The 15,588-nt window shown below is 38.3% G+C and overlaps 1 protein-coding gene across 3 annotated transcripts; it reads left to right on the top strand.

Moving 5' to 3' along the window:
• Positions 1-777: 777 nt before the first annotated feature.
• On the top strand, positions 778-15,502 carry snap23.1 (synaptosome associated protein 23.1). Of its 3 annotated transcripts, none has more exons than XM_078276925.1 (8): positions 778-910; positions 4,539-4,653; positions 9,097-9,138; positions 9,419-9,467; positions 10,349-10,466; positions 11,553-11,726; positions 11,884-12,028; positions 13,099-15,502. In XM_078276925.1, the coding sequence occupies exons 2-8, from the start codon at positions 4,597-4,599 to the stop codon at positions 13,159-13,161; spliced, it is 648 nt and encodes a 215-aa protein (XP_078133051.1). In that variant the 5' UTR covers positions 778-910; positions 4,539-4,596; the 3' UTR covers positions 13,162-15,502. The 3 variants fall into 3 exon arrangements, with proteins under 3 accessions (XP_078133051.1, XP_078133050.1, XP_078133049.1); XM_078276924.1 differs by lacking the exon at positions 778-910 and adding an exon at positions 936-1,111; XM_078276923.1 differs by lacking the exon at positions 778-910 and adding an exon at positions 1,823-1,876.
• The last annotated feature ends 86 nt before the right edge of the window (positions 15,503-15,588 follow it).

Below are 15,588 nucleotides of genomic sequence, written 5' to 3'. Positions count from 1 at the left end.
TTTGCAGTCACCTTGAACGGGCTTTTGTGGTTTAAACCATAAAACTTGGAGAAATACACAGCAAATCCAATGCTAGAGGCTCAGATTTCAGAGCATCTCTTATAAACACTATGAAATATCCAGAAGTCTGTCTTCATGTAAAATACCGAGGAGAGGGGGAAGGGGGGTGAGGGGGAGGTCTGGGTGAAGGGTAAATGCTGCACTCATGTGGGGGAAATGAGCAGCGCCTCTTTTTCTCTGGAGTCATATGACAGGACATGCGCACGATCATGTGCGGCGTTCGCGTTCTCATAGAAAGCTCCTTTCTTTGACCATAATACACTGCTCAAACAAAATCGCCCATGTAATGAATAAATAAAAAAGCTTGGTATAATGTGCTACTACTGCAGCAGAAATCATATCATGTATTAACAATCTGAATCTGCTAAGTAAATAGTAACTGAAGCTTTAAAATAATGTAGTGAAGATAAATGTAGGCTATAATATTTGCCTCTGAATTAGTAGAGTGAGTATAAAGTAGTAGCATAAAATGGAAATACTCAGATACAGTAGTTCCTCAAAATTGTACAGTACTTTAGTAAATGTACATGTGATTTCCTAGTTTATTACCGAGTTTCGAGAACTACCTTATATATATATATATATATATATATATATATATATATATATATATATATATATATATCTATATACTATATATACATATACATATATATATATATATATATATATAAACTCGGCTGTCTAGTTGCAATATTTCCGACAGCATTTAAATGCACCAACCAACACACTTCGGACAGCCAGACGGTGAAACCACTGAAGGAATCCAGAAGAGTTACAAGTGCGAAGTTGACATACCGTAAAGAAGGAGGAGTAACGAGCTCGTTTTTTAAAACAAGGAGGGTTAATTGTAAGTATTGACTCCCTAGATAAGTATCTCTCTGCCTTTTCCCTCTCAACATAAGTTAGTTGTTTGAGTTGTGGAGTTAGGTGGCTAGTTAACAGGAAAGCGGAACTAGCAAGCTAGCAGCACATTAGCTGGGTTACCGAGTTGCCCACGGATCCTGCCTGTTTACGATCCTTACAAGCCTACTGCAATTTTTCAGACAATGTAAGAACACTTTAATCTACTTTAACTATTCGACACTTTATTGTTCATTCAGTTTAAAAGTGTTATTTTGGGGAGTTTACAGCCACAACTTTTGAGTCTTGGGTGTGGGAGACTTAATGCATTTACATTGCATTGCATGTTTCTCATTCAGCCTAACGTCACCTGTTTATCAAGTGACTCTCGTTAAAAATAGTTGCTCAGCACTTAACTTTATTCCTCTGCTTTTGAGATAACCAAGGTCAGAATGTGTGGATACAGCACTATGTAATTGCACCTATTTAAAATGTAACAACGGAAATGATTAGCAATAGGTCGTATTTTCTCCTATTAAATCAAGCATGATTGGCGACGCTTGTTTGTATACTTTATGTTGTGAAAGAAATAAAAAGTTATGTTTTATGTTTTGTCTATACAACATGATGTAATTGGCCCTCTTGCTGTTTGTTATTGTACACAGGTCAGCATTATCAGTAAACCAACCTGCCCAAAACATTTCACCCTTAGGCTAACCAAAATAAATGTCTTGTCATCATTGAGGACAGGATATAGGAAAAACTGTTGGAAAAAAAAATAGCCTCTATATTTCAATATAAAATAGATCAATGAACATAACATGATTGGGAATAACAAAAAACGTCAGTGTGTGCTGCAGTCAGATCTGGAGGAACAGGTTTGGGTAGAAGAACAAGAAATATGTTTCCCCCTAGGAGCTATTGTGTTAAGACACTTAGTGTAGGTGCTGTGAAGAAACTGCAACATGAATGGGTATGTCCTTTTTAGGCTTGTTAATTATTCTTTCTGTGGCTCTGAACACATGGAGAGTGGTGTCACAGTCCTGTGTTGTTATCGAGTGTGAGGTGTGAAAATATAGAGTTTACTGTCATGTGATCATAGGCTCACATTGCACAGGGAACAAAAACAAAATCTAGTGTTTACCCATGTGTGGCTTCGGTGCGTGTAACCTTCTCATCACAGTGCCATGAGGATAAATCAATAGCTATACAGAGGTTCGCTTTACTGGCACATGTAATGGATCGTTTAGTGTTGACATGTTCATCTGTTCTTGTTGTGGCTTGGTATTTCAAAAAAGTGTGTGAATGAGTACTCCTTCAGTGTTACAGTTGTAAACTCACATTAGTAAAAAAAAAAACAGTCAAGCCTGTGTGAACCAAGAGCCCTCTTTCCCAAAAATGCAGAGTCAACAACGTTAAATCCTCCGAACTGTTTGCCAAGTAGACTATCCATTTCCCCTGTCTTTTTTAACTCAGGATGTTTAGCTGCTGCAGGTTTGAAAGGGAACTTAAAGTTCAGGGGTTATTTAAAAAAAAAAAAAAAAAAAAAAAAACACCACTTGAACTTTAAATGAAAAGAGGATGACAGGATAGGAAGAAAAGGAAAAGGGCATACAGCTGTTTCCTAAATAATATCTTTGGTAGGGAAAAAAAGGCAGAGAGCTTTGTATTTATTCTGTCCTTGAAAGTGCAGTGTTTCTACATCACAGAAAACCAGATAAAGTCTCGCTTACGATAATCTTGATCTCATGTTACCTTGTGCACCAAAGAAGACTGTCTGAGGCTGCCATTACACTAGTCATTTCATTGCGTCCTGTGACGCTGAGCTGCATAACAGTCAATTATGCACAGTTCAGATATTGTTTGGATTAGAATTTGTTTCTGCTAAACCATTCTGCAAGGCAGCCCTAGCTCATGTTGTGATCAGAATGTATGGAAGAAAAACAAAGTGAAACCACACTTATCACTCAAGGTCTGTCTTCTTTCGCCTCTCAGTCTAGTTGTGTTCATGAGAAACCAGCGTCGTTTACAACGTGTACTGTCGGGATTACCCTTTTTCTATTTTTCTCCTATTATAGGCCTAGTCCTGCTCTTACACACAAGGGCATTTGATTGTGATCCCTTTATCTTTTCTATGCTTTGTCTAAACTTAAAAATGAACTTAAAGCACAGGAAAATGTTGAATTTCACAGCGAGGCTGGTCGTGACCAACCACGACCAGCACTTCCTGCTTCTGGTTCACCGTAGAAGCTTCTCAGCGACACTTCCGGACATCATGCCCGTCCAGTTGTTGTTGTTGTGCAAGCTCATGAAATCCGAATTTTAATCTCAACGCATCAACGATTCTGCATAGAGCTGTCAAATAAGGATGCAACTCAATCTGTCCTAATGTGATTAGCTGTGGGAGTTCATTTTCAGGAAGTCCCATGAGATCAGTAGTATAAGTGATGTATCTTTTTTTCTTTTGTGATTTAGTAACTGACACTGAGACTTCTTAAGCATTCAGTCTTTAACACAACATTGTTGCATTTTAATGCACTTAATTTAAATTCTTTACACATAGCAACAGTGTATTTGCAAAGCTTCCACCGTGCTTTCGGCCAATTAAGTACGCATATGTTTCACCTCTACTGTTTGACAATCCCTGTATCCAGTCCATAAAGATACTAGTGAGCATGTAGGCTCTATCATTGTGGTTGCATAAATAATTACAATTGGTGATATTGGTTTCCAGCCTATAATGTTATTGTATAAGATATGTGATGATGATGAAGCTTGAACACTTTTTTTTAATTTTATTTTATTTTTTTTAGTGTACATATTATCTGTGGGCACTGTTGAAAGACAACTTCTTTTGAAAGGCCGACGTTTTCAACATTTCTTATAACAATAAGAGTAAAGTGCTTTTTACACGTAACTTTTTAACAAATCTTGAGAGAGAAACATTCTCACAAGGCAGGAAAAAGGAAAAGAGCTTGATTTGTTTAGGTTTTGCATCTCCTTCTTCCCTCTCCATATGACCAACACGTTCATGTTCAAGTGTTTTGATCCTTAAAATGTCTTCTTTATGTTTAAGATTGGCTACACACTGAAGAAATATTCTACAGTAGTGAGCCCTGAGTAATACCATGGCATAATGATATGTTGTAGCTTGAGACATGAGACAACATCATTGATTGTTATGTACATAACCTAAAAGAACAAGCCAGATATTTCCCTCAGGAGTTGGTAGAGACCGACAGATAATCAATAATCAATATGATGCTATATTCCCTCTCCCTGTTAACTCACTTCAGACATTGGCCAGGAGTGTATTTTGCTTTTGGTCTTGTATGGTCATAGAACAACAGCCTAAAGTGGGGCTGGGCAATATGACGATGTGTGTGTATGTGTATATATATATCGTCATTTGGACAATGCTTTACATTTACATTTGGGGGTGGCAGTAGCTCAGTCCGTAGGGAGTTGGGTTGGGAACCGGAGGGTTGCTGGCACTGCCAAGGTGTCCTTGAGCAAGGCCATATCGCCGAGCCCTAGCCGACAGTAAAGCTAGGTCTCAGATTTGTTTCAGTCACAGAGCTTTATGATAATTGATGCCCTCTCATGTGACCTTTTGAAATCTGCCCCTCTTCCAGGCCGCAGAATATCGAGTTCGGTGCCACGGGGGGAGCCTCCAAACCGGACAGCAGAAACATGGAAGATATGACTGTGGAGCAGATGACCATGAAGGCCAACCAAGTGACGGACGAGGTACTGAGTCACGCACAATACACACACTCACACTCACACATTCCTCTTTCTGTCATTGTCTCATTCTCTTTGAATGAGTATGAAACTTCCTTAAAGTGATATACTGCCCAAACTGTTTCCGTATCAAATGCCATAACGTGCAAGCAATGAGTGTTTGCAACATATAGAGCATACAGATGGGCAATGAGGAAGTGGATGGTGATGGTTTGTACCTTTTTCATTAATTCCAATTAATTTCTAGCATAAGCTAGAGTATTTCAGTCAATGCACACAGGAGGAGCTGAACATGCAAAAAATGCGAAATTTTACAAGCAAGCAAACAACTCAAGGTATATGACGAATAAAGTTTACACTATTAAATTAATTTATACTTGGGTTTAAATTGAGCTTTTCTTTTATAGGAAACACAATTTCCCTAATAGTTAATTACAAAATGACATAGGTCTCCAGACAGTTATTTAAAAAATACACCTCCCTGAAAACCATTGGAATTCATAGTATTCCAATTTAAGATGACCACAGCTGTTGTTCTCTAGGGAGGATGGAACTGCCAACTTTTAACAGACACCTTTTTCATATTTGATACTAAAAAGGGAGATTTTGGATGGAGTAATCATGGCAAAAAAGACTAATACACATACGCTACACATTTGACATTTCGCTCACTTGTTTTTTGTTTTTTTTTGCGAAGAGTTTGATGGGAGATTCAATACCACTCTAATGTCTGTACGTTTAAAAACAAAAGGGAAACGGCTAGCCTGACTCAGTCTAAAGGTTAAAAAAAATCACCACCTCCTGTAGCTCACTAATTAACACGTACAGACAACATTGGGAGTATGATCTTTTCCTTTTTATGTCCAAAGTGCAATCACTCAATCAAATGTATGTTCAGTTTTATCGTGTCATTTTTGCATTAGTATTGTTGACATATTTGATTGAACCATAATTGAAAAATAATCAAGATTAATCAGTATTGTGATGAAATGATTTTAGCCATGACCACGCTGTGAAGACTGCACATTTTGGCTTAGCTCGGAAAGCATTAATAGGGGAAAAAAATAACATACACACATGTAATCCTGGGATTTCTTAAATTTACAGTAGCATTGAGAGAGCTGCGGGTGGCTAATTGTATCCGTTGCGTTCACAGTTGATTTTTAAGCTAAGAATTAATAGGAAGTGTATGAGGCTTTACGCCTAATTTAGCCTGATAGCTCCCTTTCCCCTCTGTGGTTTTGACAGTTTGAATGTTGTCAGCTATATCTAAGCGTTTTTATTATCAAGGAGATCATTATTTCATCAGCACTCCAGGGCATCATATGACCAGCCATCTGATTCAAATGGAGGCAAATTAACTTACTCTAGCGGGGCTTGTAGCTGTTTCACCTTCCTGTAATGTAACTGTACTAATTGCCTGTGTGTTTTTTCCACCTTTTTTTTGCCTCTTGTGTGCTTTCTGTCTTAACGTCTCTTTTTCTCTTTCCTCCTTTTGCTGCTGCCTGGTTGACTTAGCAGATCATAGAAGGGACAGGGCATGGGAGGGTCCTTATGCTACTTCACACTCTGGCTATGGGTAACCACTCAGACTCCAAACACTCAGAGCATGGCTGGCAATGTGTCAGGGCAACATCGGAATTTGTTATGATAAGATTGTTTTTAGGAAGGCTAAAGGCGCTGACACACCAACCCGATAATCGTCCGTCGGACAGTCTGGCGAGGTCGGTGACTCGAGTCTGTTCGGTGTGTTCCGTACCATCGTCAGTCGGTGACTTGTTGAATCAGCCAGTGGGCAGTCGGACTCAATGACCAATTACCAGAAATGACGAGCAGGATGAGCGTGACGAACGCTACTCAAAATCTGACGAAAATCTTTTAAACTGACCTTAGTCGATCTGAAATGAAGACCGATTCAGCAACTGCATGGCCTATTTCTCGCTTAAAATGTTTCAGAAACACGTTTCGGTGAACTATTTTCGTAAAATACGAGCTCGTATTCCGAACGAGCCGCCATTATGGTCGGGGAGAAGCCATAACCACGTGATGCGTTCGTCCAATCAGCTGCTGGTTTTCATTTTTGGGCAACAATACAGATTAGCGGTGCCTGCTGTTACGGAGATGTATTACGTCTTGCGCACGTGCAGAACGTACGCTCAAGTCGGCGTCGCTTCGGTGTGTTCCGGGGGACTTTTTTGGCCAACTGATCAGTCCGACTGCCTTTTCTGCCGACGGTTGGTCATCGGGTTGGTGCGTCGCAGCCTTAACACGATCTGTCTTATCATTTTATGGCTGTTGTCCAGTTGTTAAAAATGGCTTCCACACTCATCAACATCATGTCAAAGTTACCTAAATGCATTGTTTGTGTGCTACGTCCTCATCATCCTGGTATTCTGCAGCCAGATAATACCCATAGTGTGTTTTATGCTTTTTGTGGTAGAATAACACTTGAATTGTATGTTTTATAAAGGTCTTACATGTAGCTTGCTGGAACCTGCACGTGCCTTGCCTAGCTGTACTCCCATTTAAGCCATCCCAAACAAATAAAATAGATAAAAATACCACGCCATTGTCTGTATCTCAAATCTCTCTCTCTCTCTCTCCCTCTCTCCCTCCCCCCAACACCCCAATCTGGAAAATTTGGCTAAGACAGCAATTTTGGGCTTAATTAGCCAAGTTCAAGGATTTTAGAAGTCACAACGTAATGTTTATCCACCCTATTCTGTTCTGGCTATGTAAACAAAAACCTGGCTGAGCTCAACACATCCCGCCAATTCGGTATTTGTCTGTTTCTCATTTCACTGATTAATGTATTCAGAGCAAACATAACACAGAGAGAATGAGGAATCTGTTCCCCACTTCCTCTTGTTAACAGTTCATTAGTGACGGTAACAATGGAGTCGTGCCCTGAGTCACTGAGTCAGGGCTTTGCTGTTTTTGATGCTCTGCTCTCTGTACAGCACTTTCTATTAATAGAGACACAAAGGCATAACTCACCTGAACTGACTGCATTCCAGTTCACCGTCAACTTTTGTGTCTCTGTGCGTGCATGTGTGTTTTTGTCTGTCTTGCTGTAGATTAACATTTGTGCCAGCTGTACCCATGTCATCAGTGAGAGTCATAGTATGTAGTGTGACAAAATGAAGTAAACTCCAACCAGACATTATGCAAACTAAACTAGGGCTGCACAATATATCTGGGTTTTTTTTGCCATCGCAATATCAACTAGCGCAATATACATATCGCAAAAGGCTGCAACATATCGCAATAGACACTACGAGATTTTTTGTGTTAGTTGAAATAAAATATCAGTAAAAAAAACTGCAAATTAAAATGTAACTCATTCTCTTTTAAGTAGTGCCTTTTATGTTCAATTCAGTCTTCAATTTGTTCAATAAAAGAATGTTAGAAATGATTTCCTTTTTATTTGTTTTTAAATTCAACAAGCAATTTGTTGTATTTTAGAAGAATACTAAAAGCAGCAAAGTCAGAACTGAGTACACTAATATCTGTTTATATATCGCAAGTAATATCGTTATCGTGATATTCAACAACGTTATCGCATATGGCATATTGGAAGGAATAAGGAAGGAATTAAGCTGTTTCTTGATTAACGGTTTGGTCTTTTAAAATGTCATGTCAAAATGACACAACACATTTTCCAGATTGACATATTCAAATTGCTTGTATTTGACCAAAATTTACTTAAAACAATTAACTAATTTTTAAAATGGTTAAAAATATTTCTATGCAAAAAATGCCTCTTCCTTGTTCTCAATTGTGAGGATTTCCAGCTTGTGTTTGTCTTATAGGATAGGAAACTCTGATCTGGTCACTAAAACCAAATTACTGGATGTTAAATTGGATAATGCGCTGTTGTGGTGTGATCAGATTAATTACTATTAATCGAAACAATGTGTAACTTGTTCTGTCCGGTCGTTAGTCCGGTAGTGCTGCTGAAAAACATCTGGAATTAAAACTTACACATCGCACAGAACGAGCAAGCAGCCAGATGAGTTCTTCATTGTTCTTCCTGTGCTAATTTGTGTGAGATGCATAAACGCTAATCTTTGCTAACTGTGGAGGCTAAATTGAAATCTAGTAGTCTGTTATTCATGCAAAATGCCATTTGGAATAATACAATTAATAACACAATTTTCTTTTGCAAAATAAAACCAGCATATACTTGGTTTTTGTCATAGGTAAATACACGTTAGCACTGCTCATCTGGTGGTGCCAAGTCCACAAACCAATTGTGTGATGAAAATGGTTTCTTCTGCCTGAAATATCAAACTAACCAACATCAGACCGATCAAAAGTAGATTTTCTTTCACTAAAACAAAAAATGATAAATCTCTCTATGTTAATTTTTTGGACTCTTTTCTGTTGTCTTGCTCCTCCTTTTTATTCACTGACACCTTTTTTTTAATTTTTTTTTTCCTTCCACAGTCACTGGAAAGCACCCGGAGGATGCTGCAGATGGCAGAGGAGGTGAGCCTTTGACAATTTGCTGCTGTTACTGACACAAAAGCACAATCTCATCTCACATGTGGCTGTGATTTTGATGACCGGAATGTGGTACCTCCTGGTTTACAATTGTCCCTTACCTGGATAAGGAACATTTTAACTAGGAATGTTTTTAAAATCTGTACAAAGCCAGTATCCTAATTAACTCTTAAATATGCATTACTGATTATTACTTCCATTCTTCTTAATACATAATCTGGCATCTTTTCATTGGTTCTGAATTCTGTGTGACCCTTGTTTTCAGAGCAAACAGACTGGCGTCAACACCATGGTGATGTTGGACCAGCAAGGAGGTAGCTATACAACATGAACACCACATGTTTTGATGCTGATGTTTCCACGGCTGCATTGCTCCTTGTCTGTGGCAAAGATTTAATGCTAATGGTTACGTTTAAAGAGTCACCCATAGTAATCTTTGGATATGATTTATAAATGACATGTTTCACGCTAAGGTGCATCAGATTGCTTTTTTTTGTTGTTGTTGCAAGTTTGTGTTGAAGCTCTCAAGGATGTCTGATGTAGAGACATTGGCAAGGACGAACATGTTTGAAAGTATTATGCCCAAAGAAATGTTACTTTTTTTTTAATTTATTTATTTTTTTAGTTGAAGTAATTGGTTAGAAATCATGTTGTGTTAACAGAACAGGTGCTAATAAAGCTGTGTTTTTACACATGTGCACCAAGCATCACAGATGCAGTATAACAGCAGGAACAAAATCTGTGTTTGAGTGTGCATCAGTATTGGCCAGAAGAATCCTGAAAATAATTTATTGGTAGTCATTTCTGTAACGTGCATCCCGAAATATTGATGTGCCAAACTAGTGTTCATAAATGATCTTCAGTTATTGTATTCATTTTTTGCCTGCGACTATGTGTAAGTTCTGTCCAGAATATGTGTTCCCGGTTTTTGAAATGTCCATTTGTTGTACTATCTGCATTATGTTCTCTTTTTGGGTTATTTTTTTTGTGCTGCTGCAATGACCCAGTTATTGACCCAATTTAGGGATCATTAAATTTACATTTAATCTAGTCTAAAAAATGATAAATAAAGGTGAAACAACAATTAAATAAAAAATAATAAGAACTTTGAATGTATAAAATGTGCCTAGATCCGGAAAAGGAGAGTCTGACGTGTGTGTGCGTGTGTGTGCGTGTGTGTGCGTGTGTGTTTCAGAGCAGCTGAGGCGTGTGGACGAGGGCTTGGACCAGATCAACCAGGACATGAGACAGGCTGAGAAAAACCTGACGGACCTCTCCAAGTGCTGCGGCCTCTGTGTCTGCCCCTGTAACAGGTACACTGTACACTCAGAGCTGCTGAAGCCTCCAAATCCCTGTTGTGTGTTTTCATGCTTTTCTCTACTTTTTGTGTGCTGTGCTTGTATGTGTCATGATAATATGGAGCAGGTATGTGGCTGGTTTGTAAATGAATGCAGAGTGATAACTATTAGTAATATAGAACAAATGGAATAGGAAGCTGTAAAAAAAACAGCTGAAGTCTGTGATCATTTGCATATGTTACTTTTGATAAGTTTAAATGTTTATGCTATGTAAAGTGGGAAGAGTTCTGTCTGGTTCTGTAGTAAAAATCCCAGAGCACTTCTACAGTGCCCTTATGCGCGCCTCTACCTGGAGCGTTCTCCATAGAAACAGCACCGGATGCTCATGGGTAATGTGGTATTTAGAGACGTCCACCATGCCAAACAAGCAGGATTTCTCAGACGCAAAGTCGAAATAATTAAAATTTGTGTCCATTCCATGAACCTATAGGATTGTTCTATTATCCGGAAGATTCCTGTGTTTCTATGTTAAGCCACACTGAGGATATCATTAAAAGAAAAAGAAAAATGAATTCATTTATAATACAGAACTGGGAAAATATTTCCAGAACCAACGGTTCTCTCTCACTCCTAAGAAAATACAACTTTCCTTGTCAAAAGCACATTTTATAGTCAAAATATTGCGTGTACAATTTGTGAGTATTTCCAAAGGTTTATGAACGAGTAGAGAACATGATAGGGTTCCTACCAAGTTCTTAACATGGCGGGTGTGCTACTCTGTGTTAAAACCCTGTCCATCAAACCAAATCCATATGCAGTGTCAGTGTGTGTGCATAGTAAGATCATATCTGGTTCTAAACATGGTAAAACAAATCTCCCCAAAATGCTTTCACATTGGAGAAGAGGATTCTTTGATGAGTACCATAAAATAAGGTAGGGAATCTTAACTTCCTTACGATAAATGAACTTCTAGCCTTATAAGCCTCTTGTGGACGTTTTATTTAGAGGGCCACGTGGTTTTATTTTAGGTTTAACGTTCTTCTCGTTTTTATTCAAGCCTCTAGATTTCCTGGTTTGTATTGACTGTCCGTTTTCCCCCAGGGTGTCGTCTATCGAGCATGATTCACAATACAAACGTACCTGGGGTATTAGAGGAGCTGACGGGGAAGTTGACGCCAATGGCTCAAAAGTAGTCTCAAAGCAGCCCTCAGGCGTTCACAATGGCCAGGCTGGCCAGGTGAACACCTCGGCGCCCTCAGGCCCGTACATCAAGAGGTGGGGGGTCCTGGTCATTCTGCTTCCTTAAGAATCTTTTTCCACAATGTTGTGTATTTAGAAATGATATAAAAAGTCTTCAATTCTGCTAGTCACAAATTATAGATTGAGTCATGTTGTTGAGTCAGATGTGGACAAACTTACTTTACATCTACAGGATAACCAACGATGCACGAGAGGATGAAATGGAGGAGAATCTGGAAGCGGTGGGCAGCATCGTTGGCAACCTGAAAACTATGGCTCTGGACATGGGCAATGAGATAGACCAGCAGAACAAACATATTGACAACATCTCTAGCAAGGTAAGATGCAATTGTTTTGTTCTGTTTTTCTTTCTTTTGTTTGATCACACTTCTTTAGCTGGTTCTGTCAGCCCCAACTTACTGATTCCCTGATTCCCCAAATTACATGTCCTAAAATTTGGTAGAAAAACACCCACTCTCTTTTTTTTTTTTCTTGCATGCACAAGCAACGTGACACATACCTGCCAATAATAAGCTATTGCACTGTTCTAATAAGCTATTGCACTGTTCAATCCCTGCACTGTTCACTTTTGCGCTACCACCATTGCACACACTCTACCATAGCACCTTATCATGGTCATTGCATCACATGGTCAGTCCATACCAGACCTTTTGTAATCACTTCACAAATTGTTAACTCTTTAAATTTCTGTGAGTGATTTTTATGTATGTGAGATATGTGTGTTTGTTGTGTTATGGTTTACTGGTCTACTGGATGCCTAAAATTTCCCTCGGGATGAATAAAGTATCTATCTATCTATCTCAATGGTTTGTTGCTGTTCCACTGATGGACAGTTGATTGACAGTAATGCGGAAGGAAGAAGACTTTGCAAACATGGATGGAAATAACACAGGATTTTCAATATTTTTTTTGATCAGCTTTGCAAAAGAGGAAAGGAAATGCATTCAACATGTTTGTAAGGTCTCAAGGTTACACACACATTGCATTATGGTGCGGTAGGACAAACATGTTAAATCCATTTAATAAAGCATTTCCAAAGCTGAAATGGAATCCTGCATTTACAGCCATGTTCACTTTGTAGCAGTCTTGCTCATATCCTGTCTTTGTTGGTGCACTGCTGCACATATTGGTGCATTACCTCCACCTGTATATCAGTGGAATAGTGTGGAATACAAACCTTTGGCAGGACTCACCCGTGTGCATTTGCAACCTTGTGCATAGACAAACAAAACAGGGACCCACTCATTAAAAAAACAAAACCTGCTCAATAGCACTAGAGTTCAAAAACTCCACAGGGAACCTTGAATTTAAAGTCAATGAATTGCTGAAAAAGGGTGAATATTTGTATAGCAACCCTTTCTCACCCGTTTTCTTTGCTTTCTTTCAGGCGGAAATGAACAGGCTTCGTATTGATGAAGCGAACCAGCGAGCCAACAAGCTCCTCAAGTAGACAAGGAACCCTGCTTCTGCCAGTTTTATCTATCAACCTTGAGCCTCTGTCGCCACACTCATACACACACTGCATATACATGCACAAACACATCTCTTTAACATAAAAAAAAGAAATTCAGTCAGGAAGAATATCTTTTGCCATCAGTGTGCTAGCCTTATATTGCACTAAGATGTAGGTAGACTACACAAATATTTTTTTAAATTTAAAAATTTGAAATTGCAAATGAAACATGCATTTATAGTCACGCTGGACTTTAAGAAGCAGCAAGGGCATCAGAAACTGCACCATAGAGGAAGTGACGGACTGCCTATCACTGCTGTTCGATACCAAATATGCACCAGGCCTGTTGTATCAAATCTCAACATTCACAGGAAGGGAAGTAGCACAGGTCAGCTGCTTTGCTCTCATATTTTTTTAATTTCTCTTTTTTTTTTTTCCCCTTTCAAGTCAAGAACTATGACCTCACTTTGTCTTTGTGCATCTCTAGTTTGTATGGATGAGCTCATGTATGAGGTCATGGATACATGCTCATTAGCTGTCTTTTAGTGGTTTTCAGCACTGCATTAATTAATGTGTCACCCCCTGTTGGTCCTATCTTGATACAGCATCTAGTTTCCATGATAAAACATTGAATTTGAAACTAATGCATCTTACTCAAATTCTTATCAGTTTAATGTGTACATTTAAAATGATTGAGACGATGTGCTTATTTAATTACTTTATCAAGCAGAAATGACTTGCGAATAAAGTTGTGGTTTTTAACACTTTGTTCTCATGTCATTTATGCCATTTCAGATGTAAAAGCTATTTCACAAAAAATATAAACCATTGTGCTTTGGAGTGAGTCATGGCAAATCCTTTCATGCTGGAATTCAAAGCACCTACACCTAAATGATAGCAGTTAATGTTTTTTATTTTATTTTTTATTTTTTCTGAATGATGAGAAGTCAATGTCGTAAGAAAATTGTGAGACACTGAACTGGTGTTAGAAATTTAATATATACTAGTAATCACTTGTCCTTCAAATGTGAAGGAGGGTCAGTAAGCATCGTGAGTGAAGTTCATCAATAACTCCTCCAAAGCATCTGGTTTATTTTAGAATAACACTGAATATGTGAAACATAACAGTGGATGAATAACAGTAGATTTGGCATCAGTGAATCAACTGCTGTACTTAATATTTAGTGTCTCTTGCGGGTTTTTTCACTCTTGCCTTAGTGTTGATGTAAATACTGAAACATATTGTAGCCGTTGAAATTATCTGCCTGTAGTCATTCTGTTAATCTAATTTCGCTCCTCTTTCTTTGTCACCTCCTGGATAATAGAGATTTATAGCACCCAAGAGGAGACATGCTAGCCTATGCAGGGTTCCTACACAAGTCTAATAATGTGCGGAAAAATTAATTGCCTCAAGTCTGATATTTTCAGTTTGTAAAAGTATGAAAACTAATTTCTAAAACACACTGCTGTACATTCTTTAATTAAATACAATGTCTCACATTGGCTCACTAGGTCATTGTCATTATGGCATAAGCAGCAGTTTTGTCATAATGAAAACAACCTAGGATGTTTGAAACTTAAAGAAATTAGTCTCGAAAAAAGTAATTTAGAAATGGCAGAATGTGCAGGACCCCTGTCAATGCCTTATAGGTGATCCATGATTGTGTTCTAACAACCATTGTATCACAAGCTGCTCCTCTTGTTTATGTAAATAGCCAGTTTCCACCGCAGAGCTGCAGTAAAATGATAATATCTGATAATTTGTTTTGTCAAAGCCGTAGCCAGGCTGAGAAATTACTGCAGGCAACAGGATGCAAAAGTATACATGTAAATGAATGATGTTTCAGGGGTAAGCATAGAAGCGGAATAAGTCCTGGTGGGCTCTGTTAATGCCTTGCTGTGGAAAATTGGCTAATGATAAAGTAATACATTATTCTCAAAATATCTCTCGTATGCATCTTCCAGCTTATTTGTTTTGAGGAAAAATGATAATGGGTATGCTCTGCTGCAGGCATACACCTATTGAGTTTGTAAAGATTGAAATGAACTGTTATTCAGGGCTTTGTGTTGCTATAAATGATCTTCCTCAGCCTGCTACTTGTCAGCTGAGATCTAATTGGTCTAGCCTAAGGCTGACTCGCTGTCTTAAGGCTGTTTATCCATTGTTTTATCAACAGCCACTGGAATGTGACCGGTTTTTGAATATGTTAATATGCAGCTCTCCTTATCTGAAATTAGCTTGGTTAGCAGATGACTTTTCAACAAAGTAAAAATGCATTTTGTTTTACACCTGCCTCTATTAAATTGTTTGTATTCAATAAATCTATTCTGAAATTCATTTCATTGCACATTTTCAATGTATAAACATGTAGAATGAAATTTTGAAATTAAACAAAGGAGATAGGAATGCCAATAAATAAACAA

The sequence above is a fragment of the Sander vitreus genome, chromosome 20 (assembly GCF_031162955.1).
Source record: "Sander vitreus isolate 19-12246 chromosome 20, sanVit1, whole genome shotgun sequence".
NCBI classification, from domain to species: Eukaryota; Metazoa; Chordata; class Actinopteri; order Perciformes; family Percidae; genus Sander; species Sander vitreus.
Note: the sequence above shows the minus strand (reverse complement) of the source record. Positions and strands in the feature narration are given on the sequence as shown.

Coding starts and splice junctions, on each gene's coding strand:
- snap23.1 (XM_078276923.1), top strand. Junction 9,468..10,348: donor GATGTTGGACCAGCAAGGAG/GTAGCTATACAA, acceptor TGTGTGTTTCAG/AGCAGCTGAGGCGTGTGGAC. Junction 12,029..13,098: donor TTGACAACATCTCTAGCAAG/GTAAGATGCAAT, acceptor GCTTTCTTTCAG/GCGGAAATGAACAGGCTTCG.